The sequence below is a fragment of the Scardinius erythrophthalmus genome, assembly GCF_964197995.2.
Source record: "Scardinius erythrophthalmus genome assembly, chromosome: 8".
In the NCBI taxonomy this organism is placed as follows: domain Eukaryota; kingdom Metazoa; phylum Chordata; class Actinopteri; order Cypriniformes; family Leuciscidae; genus Scardinius; species Scardinius erythrophthalmus.
This window is the reverse complement of record NC_138228.1, coordinates 3,863,700-3,881,199: the sequence shown is the minus strand read 5'-3', so window position 1 is coordinate 3,881,199 and position 17,500 is coordinate 3,863,700. Positions and strand designations below refer to the sequence as shown.

General features: G+C 37.9%; 1 protein-coding gene across 2 annotated transcripts in view; it reads right to left on the bottom strand.

The window, feature by feature from the left end:
- kcnab1a (potassium voltage-gated channel subfamily A regulatory beta subunit 1a) overlaps window positions 1-17,500 on the bottom strand; it is a gene marked incomplete at its 5' end in the record, with an annotated part of 89,633 nt that overhangs the window by 19,604 nt on the left and 52,529 nt on the right. For both annotated transcript variants that reach the window (XM_081372290.1, XM_081372291.1), the window contains 2 exons: window positions 1,729-1,766; window positions 14,190-14,233. In XM_081372290.1, the coding sequence (XP_081228416.1) occupies window positions 1,729-1,766; window positions 14,190-14,233 (82 nt within the window). The remainder of the gene's footprint in view (window positions 1-1,728; window positions 1,767-14,189; window positions 14,234-17,500) is intronic.

Here is a 17,500-nt window from a genome sequence, read left to right as displayed (position 1 = left end):
TCCTGCAGTTCCTCTGAACCCCTCCTCCCCAGCTCCTCCTGCCTAGATCTGACACAGGATTCATGTCTATTTATGCAGCAGCTGCATATCTTACATGTTCACAGCAGTGTGTGTGTGTCTCTGAGAACCAATAAAATGTATTAATTAGGGCTGGGGGAGTTAACGCATTAATCTTTGCGAATAATTTGAAATGTTTAACGCATAAAAAAAAAAATAATGCAATTGACGCAGCACCTTTTTTTTTGCCTTGTTTTAATGATTTCCTGTTGCGGCTGCTATTGCAGATTTCATTCTCGCGCAGCTTGTTTAGTAACTTTACGAGCTGGTCTTTTCTGCTCTGTGTTTGCTCTGTCGTTTAAGTCCCAAACGCTCTGATCATGTACCGATCAAGCACTGGAAAAGCAAAGTTCGCTCAAATAATGTGAAATTTCTCAGTTGTAGACTTCTGTTTGCTGAGCTGGTATAGCCATGCTGTGCAACAATGGTAAATGACCTGCTCTGATCACATATAATAGCTTTGTATGACTATACTTCATTTTGATAATTAGTCAAAAAATAAATCTGTTAAGTCTGAGTATGTTGCATAAACTGAATGAAGAATAATATATTGATGTTTAATATTTTAATATAGGGCTATTTTCTGTCCAATTTGTGTGGACATTTTTCTTTTTTCCCCCTTTTTTTCCCGTGTTGTTTAATTTAATTAGTGATTCTACGTTTGAATATTGATGATTACAAGTTTGGGGGAAATGCGATTAATTGCGATTAATCATAGCAAATTGTGTGATTAATTCGTTGTTATTTTTTTATCGATTCCCATCCCTAGTATTAATATATGCAAATTTTAAAAAGCTGAAGTACTACCTAAATGCTAAGAATTGCTTTCTAGACTTTCAAGCCACATTTCACCTATTCAATCTCCTGCCACAACAACGTAATGTTTTGGATTATCAGTGGCATGTTTTCAGTTTTCAGTAATCAAATTAAAGCTAGTACACGAGGAACTGAGAGAAGAGCCACTTCACACTCTGTAGCCTCGCATTTCATACAACGTCAACTCTAGTTTATTTAACAGAAGCCTCTTAACACTTCCTTTAATCCTCCTCCTACTACTTCCACTCACTCTGAGACTGTTACTCACACAAAGTGCTAACATAAAGTCCTGATTCAGACGTTGCCCTCTGACACCCCAATGCCTCAGAGAAAGCAAATCCCTTACGACGGCAGAGAAACAAACGGCCCTGCCACTCCGCGCTGGAGGTCCAGTCAGATCCACTCAGCTGACGGGACGCTGAGTCATTCCGCTGGCCAAAACTGTGTGTGTGTGTGTGTGTGTGAGATTTGGACGGATTCCAACATTTCATGCTCTATCTCTTGACAACCAGCACAGAAAGGAAGGGTCTGTTCGACCACAGAGACTGAGGACATTTTAACCCTTCCATTGAGGCAGAAAGATGGTTTATATAAACTTAAATGCCCTCAGAAACAAATTATCATCCTCACTTGTCCTCTAGGTTGACGCGACTGTCCCTTCCATGACATCCTTGTCTGAGTGCTTGTATGTTTTCCACAACTTCTAGAACAGAATGTCAGGGTCTTTCGCATCATGTGTGTGTGTTTGCCATCGGCTGGCTGTTCTCGTCACTCTCGCTGTTCTTTTCACTGCGCTCTGATTGAATAGAGCTTCAGGTGAGAGTCAGTAAAGAAAACAGAGCAGTTCTCACTTACTTCATCTGAAATCTGCCCTCCAAATGTCACCCAAGTGCCTGTGAAGGAAAAGGAAAAAAAAATGTTGAGGATGAATTGTTAAAAGCACTTAATTCTCATTTAATGACTGTTTGATGATCCTTTTGAGACCAAAAAGGTCCAGGAGACCAGAGAAAACTCTGTTTTCTGTATTGTCAGAATCGAGGCTCTACTGAATATGTAATTATGAGCAGCCTATTCTTTTTCAACCATTAAGATTTTCATCTGAACCCATACAAATTATGGGTTTCCAAATGTGAACGAAATAATTCTGCAAGTAACCACACAGTTGTGCCATATTGAGCTCAAACAAAAGGAGATTTTGACATTAATAGAAATCTCACACGTAAAACATGCTTACAATTTCAAAAAATATATATTTTTATATTTTAATCTTTAAAACAGTTGTGTTTAATTTAAAAAATATGTATTACTACAAATGACCTGATAGGACTTGTCACCAAAAATTGAGATTAATTAAATAATTGCTTAAAATCACAGCCCTAAAATGTCTACATCTCCATCTTAAATTAAAATCAAAATCTTGAAAATAAATGTAAACTACAACTGGAAAGCTAAATATTTATGTAATAAGCATATTAGTGATGCTTTTCCCACTGTCAACTATTAATGAAAGACTGTAGCAATACAACGGAGCTTGTGAAAAAAAAAATACGTGGTTTCAAGAAGTGAACACTCTAGTGTTTGGACAATGGATGGATGGATGGATGGAGAAAGGTTACATGCATAGTAGGGGTGTAACAATATATCGTGTCACAATATATCACAATACAAAAATGCAACAATATGTATTGTGAATAGTGATATGTATTGTGTATAGTTCATTCAAAATAAAAATGACTGTGTTAGAAAAAAAAATCAGAGTTTTAGTGTCAGTACTACATTAAACTGCTATATACAGGATAATGCTGAATATAATGTATAATAATGCAACGGGGGAATATTTGTGGGTCCTGATAATGCCAAATGCCTTATGTTAAAAAGTGGCCTACATTATTTTAAAAATCTAGTCAGTGACAGTGCAAGCATATTCATCTAAAATAATTCTGTATTTTCAGCTTCAGAATCATGAATATTGTTATTCTGGCGACTCTATTGTCCTGTGCTTTGGGTTTCCAGCACCAAGTCCAAGACTATTCATTTAGACCCACAATACCAAATTTAGCATTTTAATCAACAGTACATTTTTGGTTAACCTTTTATCATATGTCTTGGAGTCTCGCAATAATATCGTACTGTGAGTTCAGTATCGTGATATGTATCGAATCGTGACATGTGTGTATCGTTACACCCCTAATGCATAGTAACTTTCTCCGTTCCTGTAATGATCTACCTGTAATCCCTCCGGTTCTACTCGCACCGCTCCGAACGGGATTCAAAATGGTGTTTCTGACACATGAGGTGAGATAACTAAAAAAGGACGCTAAAGACAACAGCTTCTAGCGTTTGTTGCTAGTGCGCCTCGAGATCAGAGGAGTGAGGTTTACACACACAGCTCTTTACAAGCTGGCCTCCGTTGCATAAAGACTACAAAACTGTATCTACTTTTACATTTAACTCTAGATTAGGTTTAGGGTTGGGTACCGAGACCCGGTTCCAATAGGGAACCGGTTCCGACGTAAACGGTAGTAACCAGACCGAATAAGAACGAAACTTTCGGTGCCTGATTTCGGTGCCTGACGTTTTTACCGCCCCTTATAAAACATCTCGCGGCACGAATGATCCAATAATAAAACATCTCCAGTAAACCAGCAGAGCGAGCATTAATTTAGTTCGTTTGTTAAATAAGAGGCGATCTAGCGCTGAAATGCGTTTTTTAAATCAAGTGATCAAAGTGCCCGTTGCCGCTGCGATCAGTGGCGCGGATACAGTGTTTTCTCTTGTGGCGCGTGCACACCGCACTGTCACTCGGACGCGCGCTTCGTTGCTGAGATCGATCTATTTATGAGGCGCCGTCTATATGATTATGTGCGCGGAGAGTTTGTGTGTGTGTGTGCTCGCGTCTCAAATGAGTATGCGCGGAGAGTTCCGCGCGTCTCGTGTGTGTAGAGTTTGCGTGTTTGTGCGTGAGCGACTTTAGATGTGATGTTGAGCATTTCATATTAGTTTGAGCATTCAGCAGTATACATGTATGACTACTTAGTAGGCCTATATGTGTATGCAAGGGTTTCATATGTGCGTGAATGAAGTTTGATTTAAAGGGATACTCCACTTTAAAATGAAAATTCTGTCATCATATACTCACCCTCATGTTGTTTCAATTCTTTATGAATTTCTTTCTTCTGCTGAACAGAAAGGAAGATATTTAGAATAATATCAGTAACCAGACAGTTTCTGGTCTCATTTACTTCCATAGTATATTTTTTTCCTACTAGCCTATGGAAGTCAATGAGACCAGAAACTGTCTGGTTACTGACATTCTTCTAAATATCTTCCTTCCTGTTCAGCAGAAGGAAGAAATTCATACAGGTTTGAAACAACATGAGGGCGAGTATATGATGACAGAATTTTGTGGAGTAAAAAAGTGGAGTATCCCTTTAAGCCCTAGACGACGCCTATCTATTCATTCTGGTGAAATCACAAAATATAATGGACACAAAGTGTCCCTGCTTGATATACAACCACTGATGAGCATAATCGTAAAAAAATAAAAAATAAATAAAAATTAAAAAAACTACGAATGCGGATTAGAACCCAAAACTTCTGACACGCCTGACTAAAGTTCAAGTTCAGCTGCCAGTGTTCCTCTTCGGGTTAGTCTAGTATTTTAATGCCAACTGCAGATCTTGCATATCAAGTATGAAGTATATCAATATCAAGTATATTTATATGAGGCTATACTGTGTGTGTTAAATATTTCTGCTCAGTGTCAGATATTTCTCTGTTTTGTAAAAGTCATAATATTAGAAGACAAAGTGTTTTCGGCTACATCAGTAGCCTTTTAAACGGCACAATTTTTCATTTAATCAGAAATCAGAAAATCTTTTTCAGAAAATCACACACACACACACACACACACACACACACACACACACACACACACACACACACACGTATTATTTTTTTGATAAAGTGTGTGCGGTTTAGTTTTGTTAAGTACCGTTTCAAGAACCGTTTAAGCACCGGAACCGTTTGAAAAATACCGAGTAGGTACTGGTATCAGATAAAACCCAACCGATACCCAACCCTAATTAGGTTTAGCCTGGTCCTACCAGAGTCTCGTACATTTAATTTATACAGAGAGTCTGGCCACTCCCCATTGACAAACGTTAACTTCCTTAAAGACGGGTACTCTGTTGAAGTTTAAAACTATTGCATCTGCCATAACCAATCGCTAACGTTTGGCGTTTAATGTTTGGTTGTGACCTCAGACACTCCCTCTGTTCGCTGATCGGACAGGTAAAAATTTTGGCCGGAGAAAACCCGTGAATATACCGCAAACCCGGACGACGTACTGAAGGAAAATAAAAAAATAGAGCGCAAGTACGTCGGAGGGTGGAGCCAGGCTAGATTAGATCACCTCACCACCGAAATATTTACTCAACCCCAAATGTATTAAAAAGTGTGACATTTGAAAAAGGCACAATATCTCCTAAAGTGTGATCAGGCTAATACGCTCTATGCATGAACGCTGCTGACATATTTCCGGTAGAATCTCAGCCAGCGTCTTCCGCATAGCGAAGAATACTAGTGGCGAAACTTCCACAAAATTAATTTTCTCAGAAATGGAGACAACGATTTTAGAAACCAATTTGCTAGTCAGATTTTGCATGATATGAGAGAATACTCACCCTCAAAGTTGTCGATGTAGCTCGAAATGTATAATTTAAAGCCCTTTTTTTTCTTAAGGTCCTTGCACACTGAGTCCGAAAATTTCGCATGCGTTTTTTCGTATTCGTGATTCGATGGCTCTGAATTATCAAAACACCATTCAAAATGCTTGCTACGGATACGAAAAATGCAGAAAATCGAACCCGAATTTTTTTATGGCGGACGAAAGTTTCGGAGGCAGTGTGCAAGCATGATTGACATAACGTGAGGTCGTATTTATTTTTTAACGTGCGGAAATTTCAGATGCGAATTTCGGACTCAGTGTGCAAGGGCCTTTACTCTTAGGTCTGCCTCACAATATTGCTAACATCATTCACGTTAACCGCTGGAAGTACTTGTGAACAGCGAGTGTAATTTACCATTATCTCCACCGAATGCAAAAACGGCTTCCGACGCAGCACCGGATGTAACTGGGCGGGCTGAGATCGATCGTGCATAGAGCCTATTATGGTGTCACTCCAACAGAATTATGGATCTGCTGTTTTTGGCTCCAGAAGTGGGAACCAATACAGCGGAGAAGATTTACCTACTTCTAACAGCTGCAGATTCAGAGAAAATTCAGGCCAGGAGAACAGAATTTACAAGCTCAGTCAACAAAGTGTATAAATAGCAGCTGCTGCCTGACTCAGATGTAATGCTGCTGTGGTCGTACAGTGGAGAAGACCCTGAATTTACGGCATATTGCTCACGGAGCACCAGGATATTGGGAAATGATCTCCGCCTCGGAGGCAGTTACATAAGTTTTAATGAGGGATGTTGCAGTGGGGTCAAGTAAAGCTGTCCTCTTCTACAAAATGCTGCTGACATCAGCAACCACCTTCCTATTCTAGACGTCCCAATAAGAGGATTTGAAAAAAGCAAAGTAGTAATGTATGGCATTTGGACTCCAGTGAAACCCATGCGACTTAGTTTACCCATCGAACACAAAAGGAAATAACTTGAACTGTTCCTCTTTTTAACACAATTACAGAAAGTATGAAGCAGCATAAAATGATCATGTAAGCATCATGACTGTAGTCCGAATGACTTGTTTGCTATATTCTGACGGCATTAGCTTTGGGTGATGAACAGATTGAAATTTAAGACGTTACTCACTGATAATATCCAGCAAACCACTGAACTTGAGAACTGGATCAGTCTGATTCATCACTCTCAGAAAAAAAGGTACAAAAGCTGTCACTGCATTTTAGTCCCTCAAAGGTACATATTGGTACCAAAAGTGTACATATTAGTACCTAAATGGTACATATTAGAACCCTTTTGAAGGGTACTGTCCCAGAGACAGCTTTTGTACCTTTTTTTTTCTGAGAGTGATGAATAAATCTTTCAGACCACTTTTGTGAACTGGATCAACTGATTCATTGAAAAGATGGAGAATTAATCTTTCATGAACTGACATTGCTACTTCTCTCATTATCTGACTTGACTCCTTATACACAAAGCTATTTGATGACTTATGGACTTATCACTTTTATGGTACTTTATGGTGTTTGTTTGTTTTATTATGATTTTTTTACATTTTAAATTCTGGAGGCTAACAGCCCCATTCACTAGTATTATATTGACTATTTGAAAGAATTTTCATCATGTGGGTTAATCTCTAAGATCTTAATTTATACCTTTAATGTAGGGATGCACCGATATGAAAATTCGAATCGAAAGCCGATAATCGATATATTGGCCGATAAATCTAAATCCAAATTTTTATATGATTTTTGAGAGCCTGATTACAAAAATGTCTTACCATTAAAAGCCATGTATAATGTTCACATTATAATTTTATGTAGCCTATATGACTGCACATGTTGCACTTTATATTGTATTTTACTTTTTGAACTGATTCCAATCATATTTCAAGCAGTTCAAAACCATCAGTGTGAATCTGAAGTGTCTCAGCTGGAGGAAATAATACATTATTAATCGGCTTTAATATATCGGGCAAATTTTCTCATTGGGCCCATAACAATAGCATTAAAAATTAACTTATATATCTGCCGATACGGATATGGTGGCTGATATATCATGCATCCCTATTTTAATATACTTTAATCTTAATTTAAAACAAATTGTTTGGTCTCTACAGAAGTCTAAACTCAAAGTAAAAGTGATTTCTCATTCAATATGAATTATTACTTCCACTTATCGAGAAAAAAAAAACACCATACAGTCACTTCCATCTAGGTTTTCTTAATCATAACTTTCATTATCAGTAATTTCATGTACATGTGTTACATATGTGGGGCGCTATCTTGCACCCAGCGCAATTGACTTTGTACACCGATGCATGTATCATTCCTATTTTGCACCCGACGCACAGCGGACTTTTCCCTCCACAGACGCACGTCGGTAAATTAGGGAATGAACTTGCGCTCCCGGGGGCAGTTCAGCGAAAAGAGGAGGCGTGTTCCGGCGCAAACGTTCCCTGGTGCTATTTTACAGTTTCAGAAAACAATTCCGCCACAGACCAGGAGAAACCTCGTCTAAAGTCAGTGGTGCGTTTTCAGTGGCGCGTTCAGATGCTATTTTAAGGGCGCATGCTTGGCCATAATGTAGCGTGTGCACAACGCACATACACTTTGATTCTCTCATCTACACAGATGCAGCAGTTGCCATTTTTGCAAACCATTCATAATTACAAAGAAAAATATTCCACATGTTGGAAATCATTGTGGTGTCCATGAAGATGTGAAAAAATAGGCATAAATCTAGCTTACACATTTACCCAAATTATTATACGCCTGTTTAACCGAAGCTAATTTGGGTGTGTTTCTCCCGTCCCCAATGTCACTTCTCTGTGTTTTACGGCCCTGACGAGAACGTCGGTCTCCTCGGCTGTGAACCACTCCTGGCGAATCCGCCGTTATAATAGCAATCCGCCATGGAACAAGCACACCTGCTCTTAAAGGGAATGTGAGATGACGCTCTGATTGGTTTATTTCACATTACACCCAAACCACACCTATGAGTAATGAAGCGTCTTCAGACCAACACATTTTAGATTTGCGTCAGGCGCAAGAGTCTTTATCCCGCCGGTATGATAGAAACAGCGTCCGAGATCCGCCCACAAAGTTACTTGCGTTTCAGATCGTTAAAATAGGGCCCGTGGCCTTCGTTTCTACACTGTGTTTAACTTCAGCTGAGTTTCCATATGCAGATAAGAGGCAAGGTCATTTTAAGAAGGACAGAAGGCCAGCGAGTCAGTGACATACAGGCACTGTGCTGATGGCAAGAGCCAAACTGTGAAAACAAGGGAGTAAATGAACTCCCACATATGATGTGTGAAGCCAGCATGTCACTTATGGGTAGGACTGACAGCGCTTTAAGCAATAAGAGTCCTCCACACACAAACAAACTCATTTCACAAGCAGAGACTGGCAGGCAGATGCATGTAAACACATTTTGCACGTATTTATCAGAGTGCATACACATTTGAATAGAAAACCTTGCCTTTGCAGTTCGTTTTCACATCCTTGAGCTTAATCCCAAACTCACAGCATTTATAATGTAACAGGCTCAGTAGATCAGCATGTGTACGGTCTTCCTCTCTCTTTTACTCTTCCTCTCCAGGTGCATTAGTATTTTGCTCCATCACCCCGGATGTGTCAGCTTTGAAAAGTTAATAGTCTCTGTGTGAATTTTCTCTCTGTGCTGAATCACTTTGATCCATTTTAAGAAGACTTTCTTCAAAACAGGGTCAGAAATGAACTTTTCCATTCAGAGGCAATATGCATATTTTACCTCTGTAAAGGCAGTTTTTATAATTAACTAATTAAATGTAACTGCATTGACTTTTATGTTACATTGTTGTGTACATGCTTGAATTATATTATTATATTTGAGTTTTTCGCAGACGACAGCGTTGTCAAAATGACCTCCGTTCACAGTGATCCGTGAAAACCACTAAAACGCTGTAGTTTGTGCTGTCACTTTGTAAAGAAACACTACATTGAACACGTAATAAACGTGCATGAGTCATTTTTCAAAAACTGCCACTTTGTTTGCAAAGTTTGGGTTTTCAGGCACCAAAAATGAAAGGCCAAAACACATTTTAAGTTTTCTGTTTTTAGTTACGTGTAAACGGTCCCTTAATGATTCTGATTGGCTATTGCATTCATAAGCTCAACAGAAACGTGTGTGAATGATTATAATGTTCAATGCTGCAAAACACACACCTGATATAACGTCAGCAGATCTGAATGCAATCCCACAATCAACACTTTTTATTAATTTTCACATTTCATGTTGAGTCAGCCGTAGTAGATTTGGTTTATTGTGCCGGGGCATTTTTTTGCCCCCTCATCTTGAATTTGAGGGGCATTTTTTTATTCTTTTGCTGGCATTTTTACCCCAAGCCCAAATTAATTTCTGACTCTGCTTTAAAGAGGTGAGTGTGAACTTAAGTGAAAACAGTTCAGAGTTAAATACTGTGTAATGCCATTCCTTATATTCACTGAAGGTGTGGACATTTCGATGTAATTTTGCAGTCATAATATGTCCATTGTCAAAAGTGTAGAAGTAACACAGATGTATCTTTCAGACCAAGAAGCTTTATGTGGATCACCAAGTAAAAAGGAGTGACCAACTTGAACACAAGCAAAATAATGAGTGGGGAACGTTTTCACCCTCACACAAAACTCTCAATCGCATGGATTCCTGTTGAAATGACTGGATTTCTCCCACTAAATTTCCCAGAGCAATGGAAAATGTGACCGCACCTTTAGACTCAGTGCTCATATGAGAGATCAATACATTTTAAAATGTAAAACTTTAATAAATAATTACATTCAAGTACCATAGAATTTACATTTTACTCCATGGTAGTATTATTCTACTGCTATGTTAAAAAAAAGCCACACACACACACACAAAAAAACATGCTCTTGGTACTTTATTGTTAGTGCATGCTAACAAAATATTTTGTCTTTAAATTGCTGGTTAAATATATTGTATTTTATGGATTGTTGTCTGAATAACACAATGTCATTGGAGTGTCATGCATTTGGCTAAATGAAACATATTGTGTATTTTGATTTGATTCTTCTTGCCTGTGTGTGTTACACTACATCACGCTCGAATCCCCTGCAGTTAGGCAGATCCATACACAGCTAAACTCTATATGGATTACTTTTCTAGAAACCTCAGGACAGCGGCGGTCAATCTATTAGGTCTCTTGGTGGAGCCTCGACTTACAGAAAGAGTGTGTAATGATGGGGAAAGTCTAGCTTTTCCCTGGCCACAAATATGATGTTTATATTGAGAAATCAACTGGGAGTTCCTGTAACTGCGGATATAAGGATAATGCTATTCATTACTGGACTATGAGCAGTTTCTACACCCTGGCAAAGTAAACACCATTTATAGCAAACACTTTGAAGAGTTTCATTTCTGAAACTTAAATTGACACATTTAAACGAGATATTTTACATAAAAATAAGTAAAAGGACAATAATTCATGGATTAAATATCAACTATCGTATAGTCTCTTATCACATAATCTTTAAGAAACCATTCTAATATGCTGATAAAAAAAATAGAAGATTAGAAAGAAAAAGAAAAAGTTTTTTTTTAAATCGTACTGATCCCAAACCTTTTTACACGCTGATTAACAGATTATTTAATGCAAATTAAAATGCTTACAAATGTTTCAATTCATGTGATCTAGCACTTCTTGAAAAATCTACAAATGATTTAGACAGATGGTTCACACTAATTAAAATCATTAGTAAATCATTAAACATTATATAATCATTATGTAATGTTTAATAAGCTAATTAGTACATAATCTCATTAGTTCGAGCTATGTGAATATACAGTATATTAACTAATTATCTGTCAAGCATTACATAATGTTTGTTAATGATTTATTAATGAAAGTTATTGTAAAGTGTTTGTATATTTTTAAACTAACTTGCTATTTAAAACTGACTACATTTTAGTAGCATTAGATGCATTCATATTCATATTTATATCAACTCCACACTCCATTCAAACTAGACCTCACAACTGTGATGACTTTACTAAAAATCAAATCAAAATCACCAGATAAACCCTTTGAACTTGTGAAGATGGCACTCTCTGCTGGATTTTCTCCCAATTCCCAAAAACATTTCAAGCTGATGCTGCCAAATCATGCAGGACTGGCACTGCCTCACGAAATCACTGTTAGTACAAACCTCAAGAAACCTGCACAGGGATCAAACTCTTCCCTCTCTAAACTACACTTCAAGCCTGTCAGTTTAACCTCAGCCTGAGGGACGTGGTTACAAAAAGCTGCAGAATAACAAAACTTTTACAGTGATGAAATTCTGAGGTCTTCACAGAAACTGAGCCTCTGAAAAGTGGCGTTTTGAGGCGGCTTGGATTCCTCCTAAGAGTGTGGGAAATCAACCAAAGGCCACTGTAGAAAACAATCAAAAGCTTCTTCTTTGTGTGTGTACATTAGAGTTAGACCTTGAGTTTACTTTACAACTACATCCAGCTCTCCGATTCAATCAATGAGCAGATGGCAACAAGTAACAAATAACCTGGGAAAAGAAGAAAAAGTAAAAGAGAAGGTCTGAAAGAAATATGGGAGTTTGATCACTTCTAAGCTCTCATTTCCACCCTTCTCATTAGCCTTGATTGCAGTACATTAGGGAATGTACTGTATGTACGATCTCCCATAATGCCACCAGTGCAGATGGTCCACTATATAGGCTACATTGAGGGGGACAAGTCTTATACGTTAATAACAATAATAAATCAACAATTAGATATGGCCAAATTGTCCCCCCAATATAGGAAATTCTTGCTTTTAGGATTATAAAAAAGGCTTTAAAGTTACATTTTAGGCTGGTCTACCCAGTGGTCTAACAGCGACAATCCAAATAGATACCCAATCAAATCAAAGTAGGCGGGGTTTACCGTTCACAGAAGCAGGGCACGTATTCCATCAGTTGAGTTTAACGTTGAAAGAATGCGAGGTGGGATGGACGTTGCAAATAATATTAGTCAACTGTTTTATGATAGAAATGTTAAACCGTTAGACCGACATTTATTTCCACTCGACTTTTTTTCTATTGAATATGGCCATTTTGAGGGATGAAGGTTGCATGTGTTAAGTATCGAAGCTATTTTATTAATGAAAGTCGCGGGGCAGCGGTGGTGCTACACCAGTGTTTAGGCAGCAATAATAAAAAAGTTAAAAGTTTTGCACAAATCTGTAATGGAAACGCTTTGCTGTCGGAGAGATGAGAGAGAGAGAGAGAGAGAGAGAGAGAGAGAGAGAGAGAGAGAGAGAGAGAGAGAGAAAGCGCAGCTGGTATTGTGCATCTATATGGAAAATGAGTATTGGAAGCGTTTCCGATATTTCAGTATTGATATGCATAAAATAAAAAAAATCTGTATTTTTGACATTGCACTTAGTTTGTTTCAGATGCCTTTTTAAAAGACTGAATGCATATATTATATATAATGCATATTTTATAAAATGCATATATTATATATAAAATTCAACCCGTCAAAGTGGCTAGTAGGAGTGACAGTGTTACACTGCTGAAATACACCCGCAGTCCTGCCCAAAGCCTTTCCAAGACTACTGAACCTTTCAATCTAGTGGAAATAAATCACATTTTCTCTAGAGAAAAGACTAAAGAGCTTATATTTAACGGTGTTCGTTTTTAATAACACACTATCTCGTCTGAACTGCTCTGCAGTGTCATGGAGGATTGTGTGAAGATGTCGGTGTACTCCTGCTTTCCCTAATGCGGTTTGGCAGGATCCGTCTCTGGGCGCGCTCGCTGCCTAAACATTGGTGTAGCGCCACCGGTGTTCTGCACTGGTGGCATTATGGGAGATCGCCAGTTGGCAGCAAGCTGACCTTTACATGAGACGGCTTGCTGGGCGGATGCTCTCAGTTTTGCTCTTACAAAAATCCTCCCGGACAACTCCCTCCACCACTATCGTCTTCAGTTATTCACCCAAAGATGATTTCTTGTGATTTCTTTTGGCTTATGACAAGTAGTGAAATTAAGACAAACTAACGAATTTTGTCAACTTGTCAAACTTACCTTGAAAGACGCACTGTGAGTATGTAATGTTTATATAAGTCTATGGTTGAAGGTGAGTCTGTTCTTTTCCGAACAAACCCACACAGTCTCTCAGCTGCACACTTAACCTGCCTCTTTCTATATTTAACTCATTCTGTTCCTTCTCTGCAAGAGAGTCAGATATTCTTTCCCTCTCTAGTGTTTGATTTGAGATCGGAGGCATATGGAGCCGCTGTAGCGTTGGCCTGCTTCTCTCTGAAAGCTGACTCTGCTTTTCAGCGTCTCTGAGGTACCGATGCTGACTGAACCACTCCGGTTACTGAAGTTCAGCTTTTGTAATTGCTTTCATATCCCACTGTTCAAGTCCCAGTCCAATCCCAGACATCAAGAGCCAGATTGTGTGTGTGTGTGTTTGTGAAAGCGAGAAATTGCTAGAGAGAAGTCAGTGTGGTGTCATGATTAATGAACTGTTAAACCGAACAGTGCACAAACTGTGTCTGCTGATACTGCAGCAAACACACACATCATGTGGAAATATCTTCTTTGATGTAATGTAACACTCACCCAGACCGAGGCATGAGACTCTCAATCCAGATTTACCAAGATTCCTAAACAGACAGAAACAAAGAGAGAGAGAGAATTAAATATTGATATATTATTACTGAACACTGGTGTCATTCTGACTTCATGGAGCTAAACTGAATTCTCAATGTAAACTTTGGCTGAAACATACAACGCACATGAACGCAGAATGAGGTTCATAATTACATAATGCAAACACACTTCTTCTCGAGATTACTGTAAAGGGCACACAAATGTCTTCTATGCCCAGTTTTCTCTTTCTCGTTTTGCTGAGAAAGATTGTTTTAACAAGTGAATGAACACCGGAAAACTAGCTTTGCTATTTTCGTTTCATTAAGATGCTATTATAGTTTTAATATTTATTAAATAATTAATATTTTGAATTAGTTTTCATTTTTATATTTTCCATTTTCATTTCAATTTTAAAGTTCAGATCAATCAGAAACAAAATATTTCAACTTAAATCTGCAAAATGACTCAAATGTGAAAAAAGTGAATTTGAACTTTTTATCCACAAGTAAGAATGTTAGTAATCAAGCGTAGCGTTAGTTCTGGCAGGTCAAGTTAGTCAATCAGTGACTCTCAGCTGATCCACGTCTACCTATAGGAACACGACGCCTATCACTGTATACATATATCGGTATTATCAACAGCTATCGCGTTTCTCAGGAGCGAATTACCCTCCTCCCTCCCCAGCTCCTCCTGTCCAGTCAGGATTTGCCATTGTGATTCCCCTCTGAATCAGACTAAATTCTCAAATCATGTCGTACATTAAAACATTGAATTAATGATATCTGCAATACATTCATGTTGGTTCTGTTCTGTTCACCCTAAGGGGGTTATTACTGCTCTCCTGCTCTTAATCATGCTAGGCTACATAGATGCGCAGAACAGAACTATACCGCCAATCCAAACTGTACGCTAACTGTCAATCGTATTTGACGATAGTGGTCCTGACAGAAAGGCAAGTTTGAAGAACCCATGTGCAGTTTATTAACATAAACGTAGACAAAACGTACAATAAACGACTTGACTTGACTCGACTCATGAACTAAACTTGAACAGAAACATAAACTCACCAACAGCAGTTACATGAACAAAACTAGACAAAAGACAATGATTACATGAGGGTTATATATACACAAAGCCTTATGATTAACAAGACACACTTGAACACAATAAACCAATAAGAACCAATCAGAACATTACACAATTGACTAGGGAAGCACATGACATGATCACATGACAAACAGAAACCTTGATTATGAAAAATACAAAATAAAACACATGAAACCATAAATATGAACCAAAACCCCCAACCAAATGTGACAAGAAGTTATGTTGTAAATGTAAAAGCAAAATGGATAACATTATAATGTTATAACAGCACAACAAAGACAGTTGTTGACAAATGTTTTTTTTTTTTGTTAAATGTTGGTAGATGTTAAATTAATATAGAAAACGTTTAAATCTTGTTTAAATTTGCAGTCTTGTCAAGTAAAATGTTATTTAGTTGACTCAATTTAGATGACATTTTAGTTAAAATGATTATAATGAATTATCAAAGGATATTTTTTATTAAAGGCTAAAAAAAACCCACTGGTTTAACATTATTCAAATGCCTGTGCTATATGAACATTGGGTTTAATCAAGGTATGTTTACACGACAATGATGTACTAAAAACGTTAAAGTTCTTCATTTGCGCTTTTGAAAAGTTTTGCATACTTTTGACAATGTTGTCAAAATGATCCCCGCTCACACTGATCCGCGAAAACCATTAAAGGGATAGTTCGCCCAAAAATGATATTAAACCCATGATTTACTCACCCTCAAGCCGTTCGAGATCCATATGTCAATCTTTTTTCAGACGAACACATTTTCAGTTATTTTAGAAAATGTCTTAGATCTTTCAGTGGTTATAATGTGAAGTTATGGGGTCCACCTCGTTCAAGTCCCAAAATGTGCATGCATCCTTCACAAAAGTAATCCATCCGGCTCCAGGGGGATAAACGAAGGCCTTCTGAGGGTAATCCGTGCGGTTTTGTCGTAAAAATATACAAATTTAAAACTTTATAAACGAAAATAACAGGCTTCCGGTAGCGGTCGGCGCGCGTTCACGGAGATGGATGCCGGCGTATGACGTAGGACGTAGCGTAGAAAGCGTCGTGATGGCTTGAGAGTGAGTAAATCATGGCTTAAATATCATTTTTGGGCGAACTATCCCTTTAAAAACGCTGTATTATGCTTTGAGGCCAGTAGGTGGCAGTGTCACTTTGTAAAGAAATAATACACGCCGATAGACTGAACACGTAATACGCATGTGCATGACATCACTGTTTTCACAAATCCCTGTTTTTGTAGTTCAGAGACGATAACAAATAAACTCCGTTATCCAAGGTTATTAACACCACAGAAACACAAAAGCACACTTGCAATGTGTTGATAAAGCATAGAGTGTGTTTCTGGTTGTAGTCTAGATTGCACAGTAACACTTATCTTCAGTAAATCCTACAAACAGTGTAAAACATGCAGAGAGTTTGTGACTCAAGTGTACAGCAAGTGTAAAGACTGTAACGACAGCATTAAAGGGAATTGTTTTTAAATATGATTTATTGATAGTGGGATGAGATTAGTGACAAACTTTGCAGGGAACACAGAAAAGTGCTGACAGAGAGAGAAAAGGAGGATGAGCAAGAGAGAGAAAATGCAAGCGGGTGCATTCTGCAGCGAGAGTGTGTTTCCTCTGCGCGGCCATCAGTATTAATTTATTTCTCTGCATGAAGGCCAAAGAATGAAGGAACAGGATAAGAACAGATTCACTGCAGATACTAAAGCTTCATCTGCACAGCACATTCTGTAATATACAGCCTGACATTACATTCGATTCCATGGGTCCATCCGTCAACCTTTGACACTTCATTAGAACATTAAGTTGAAGAGTGTGACCGAGGAAATAGGATATCTGTAACTATGACACGACTAGAGGCTCATTTAATTGCAAACAAGATTTTTTAAACTCATATGGACCTACAGTATTATATATATATGAAGAGTTCAGATGCAAAAGCCTCTAAGTGCCATCTGAAATTTTCTTCTAGAATGATCATTTTTTATTTCACTTAAATGGCAATGAATGGCATTTAAGTGAAATTACTGAACTTAAATATACAAGCTTGATAAAAAATGATCATTCTATAAGAAGATTTCAAATGGCACTTAGAGGCTTTTGCATCTGAACTCTTCATATATATATATATAATATTTTAGTTTTATTCTACAAACTACTGATAAT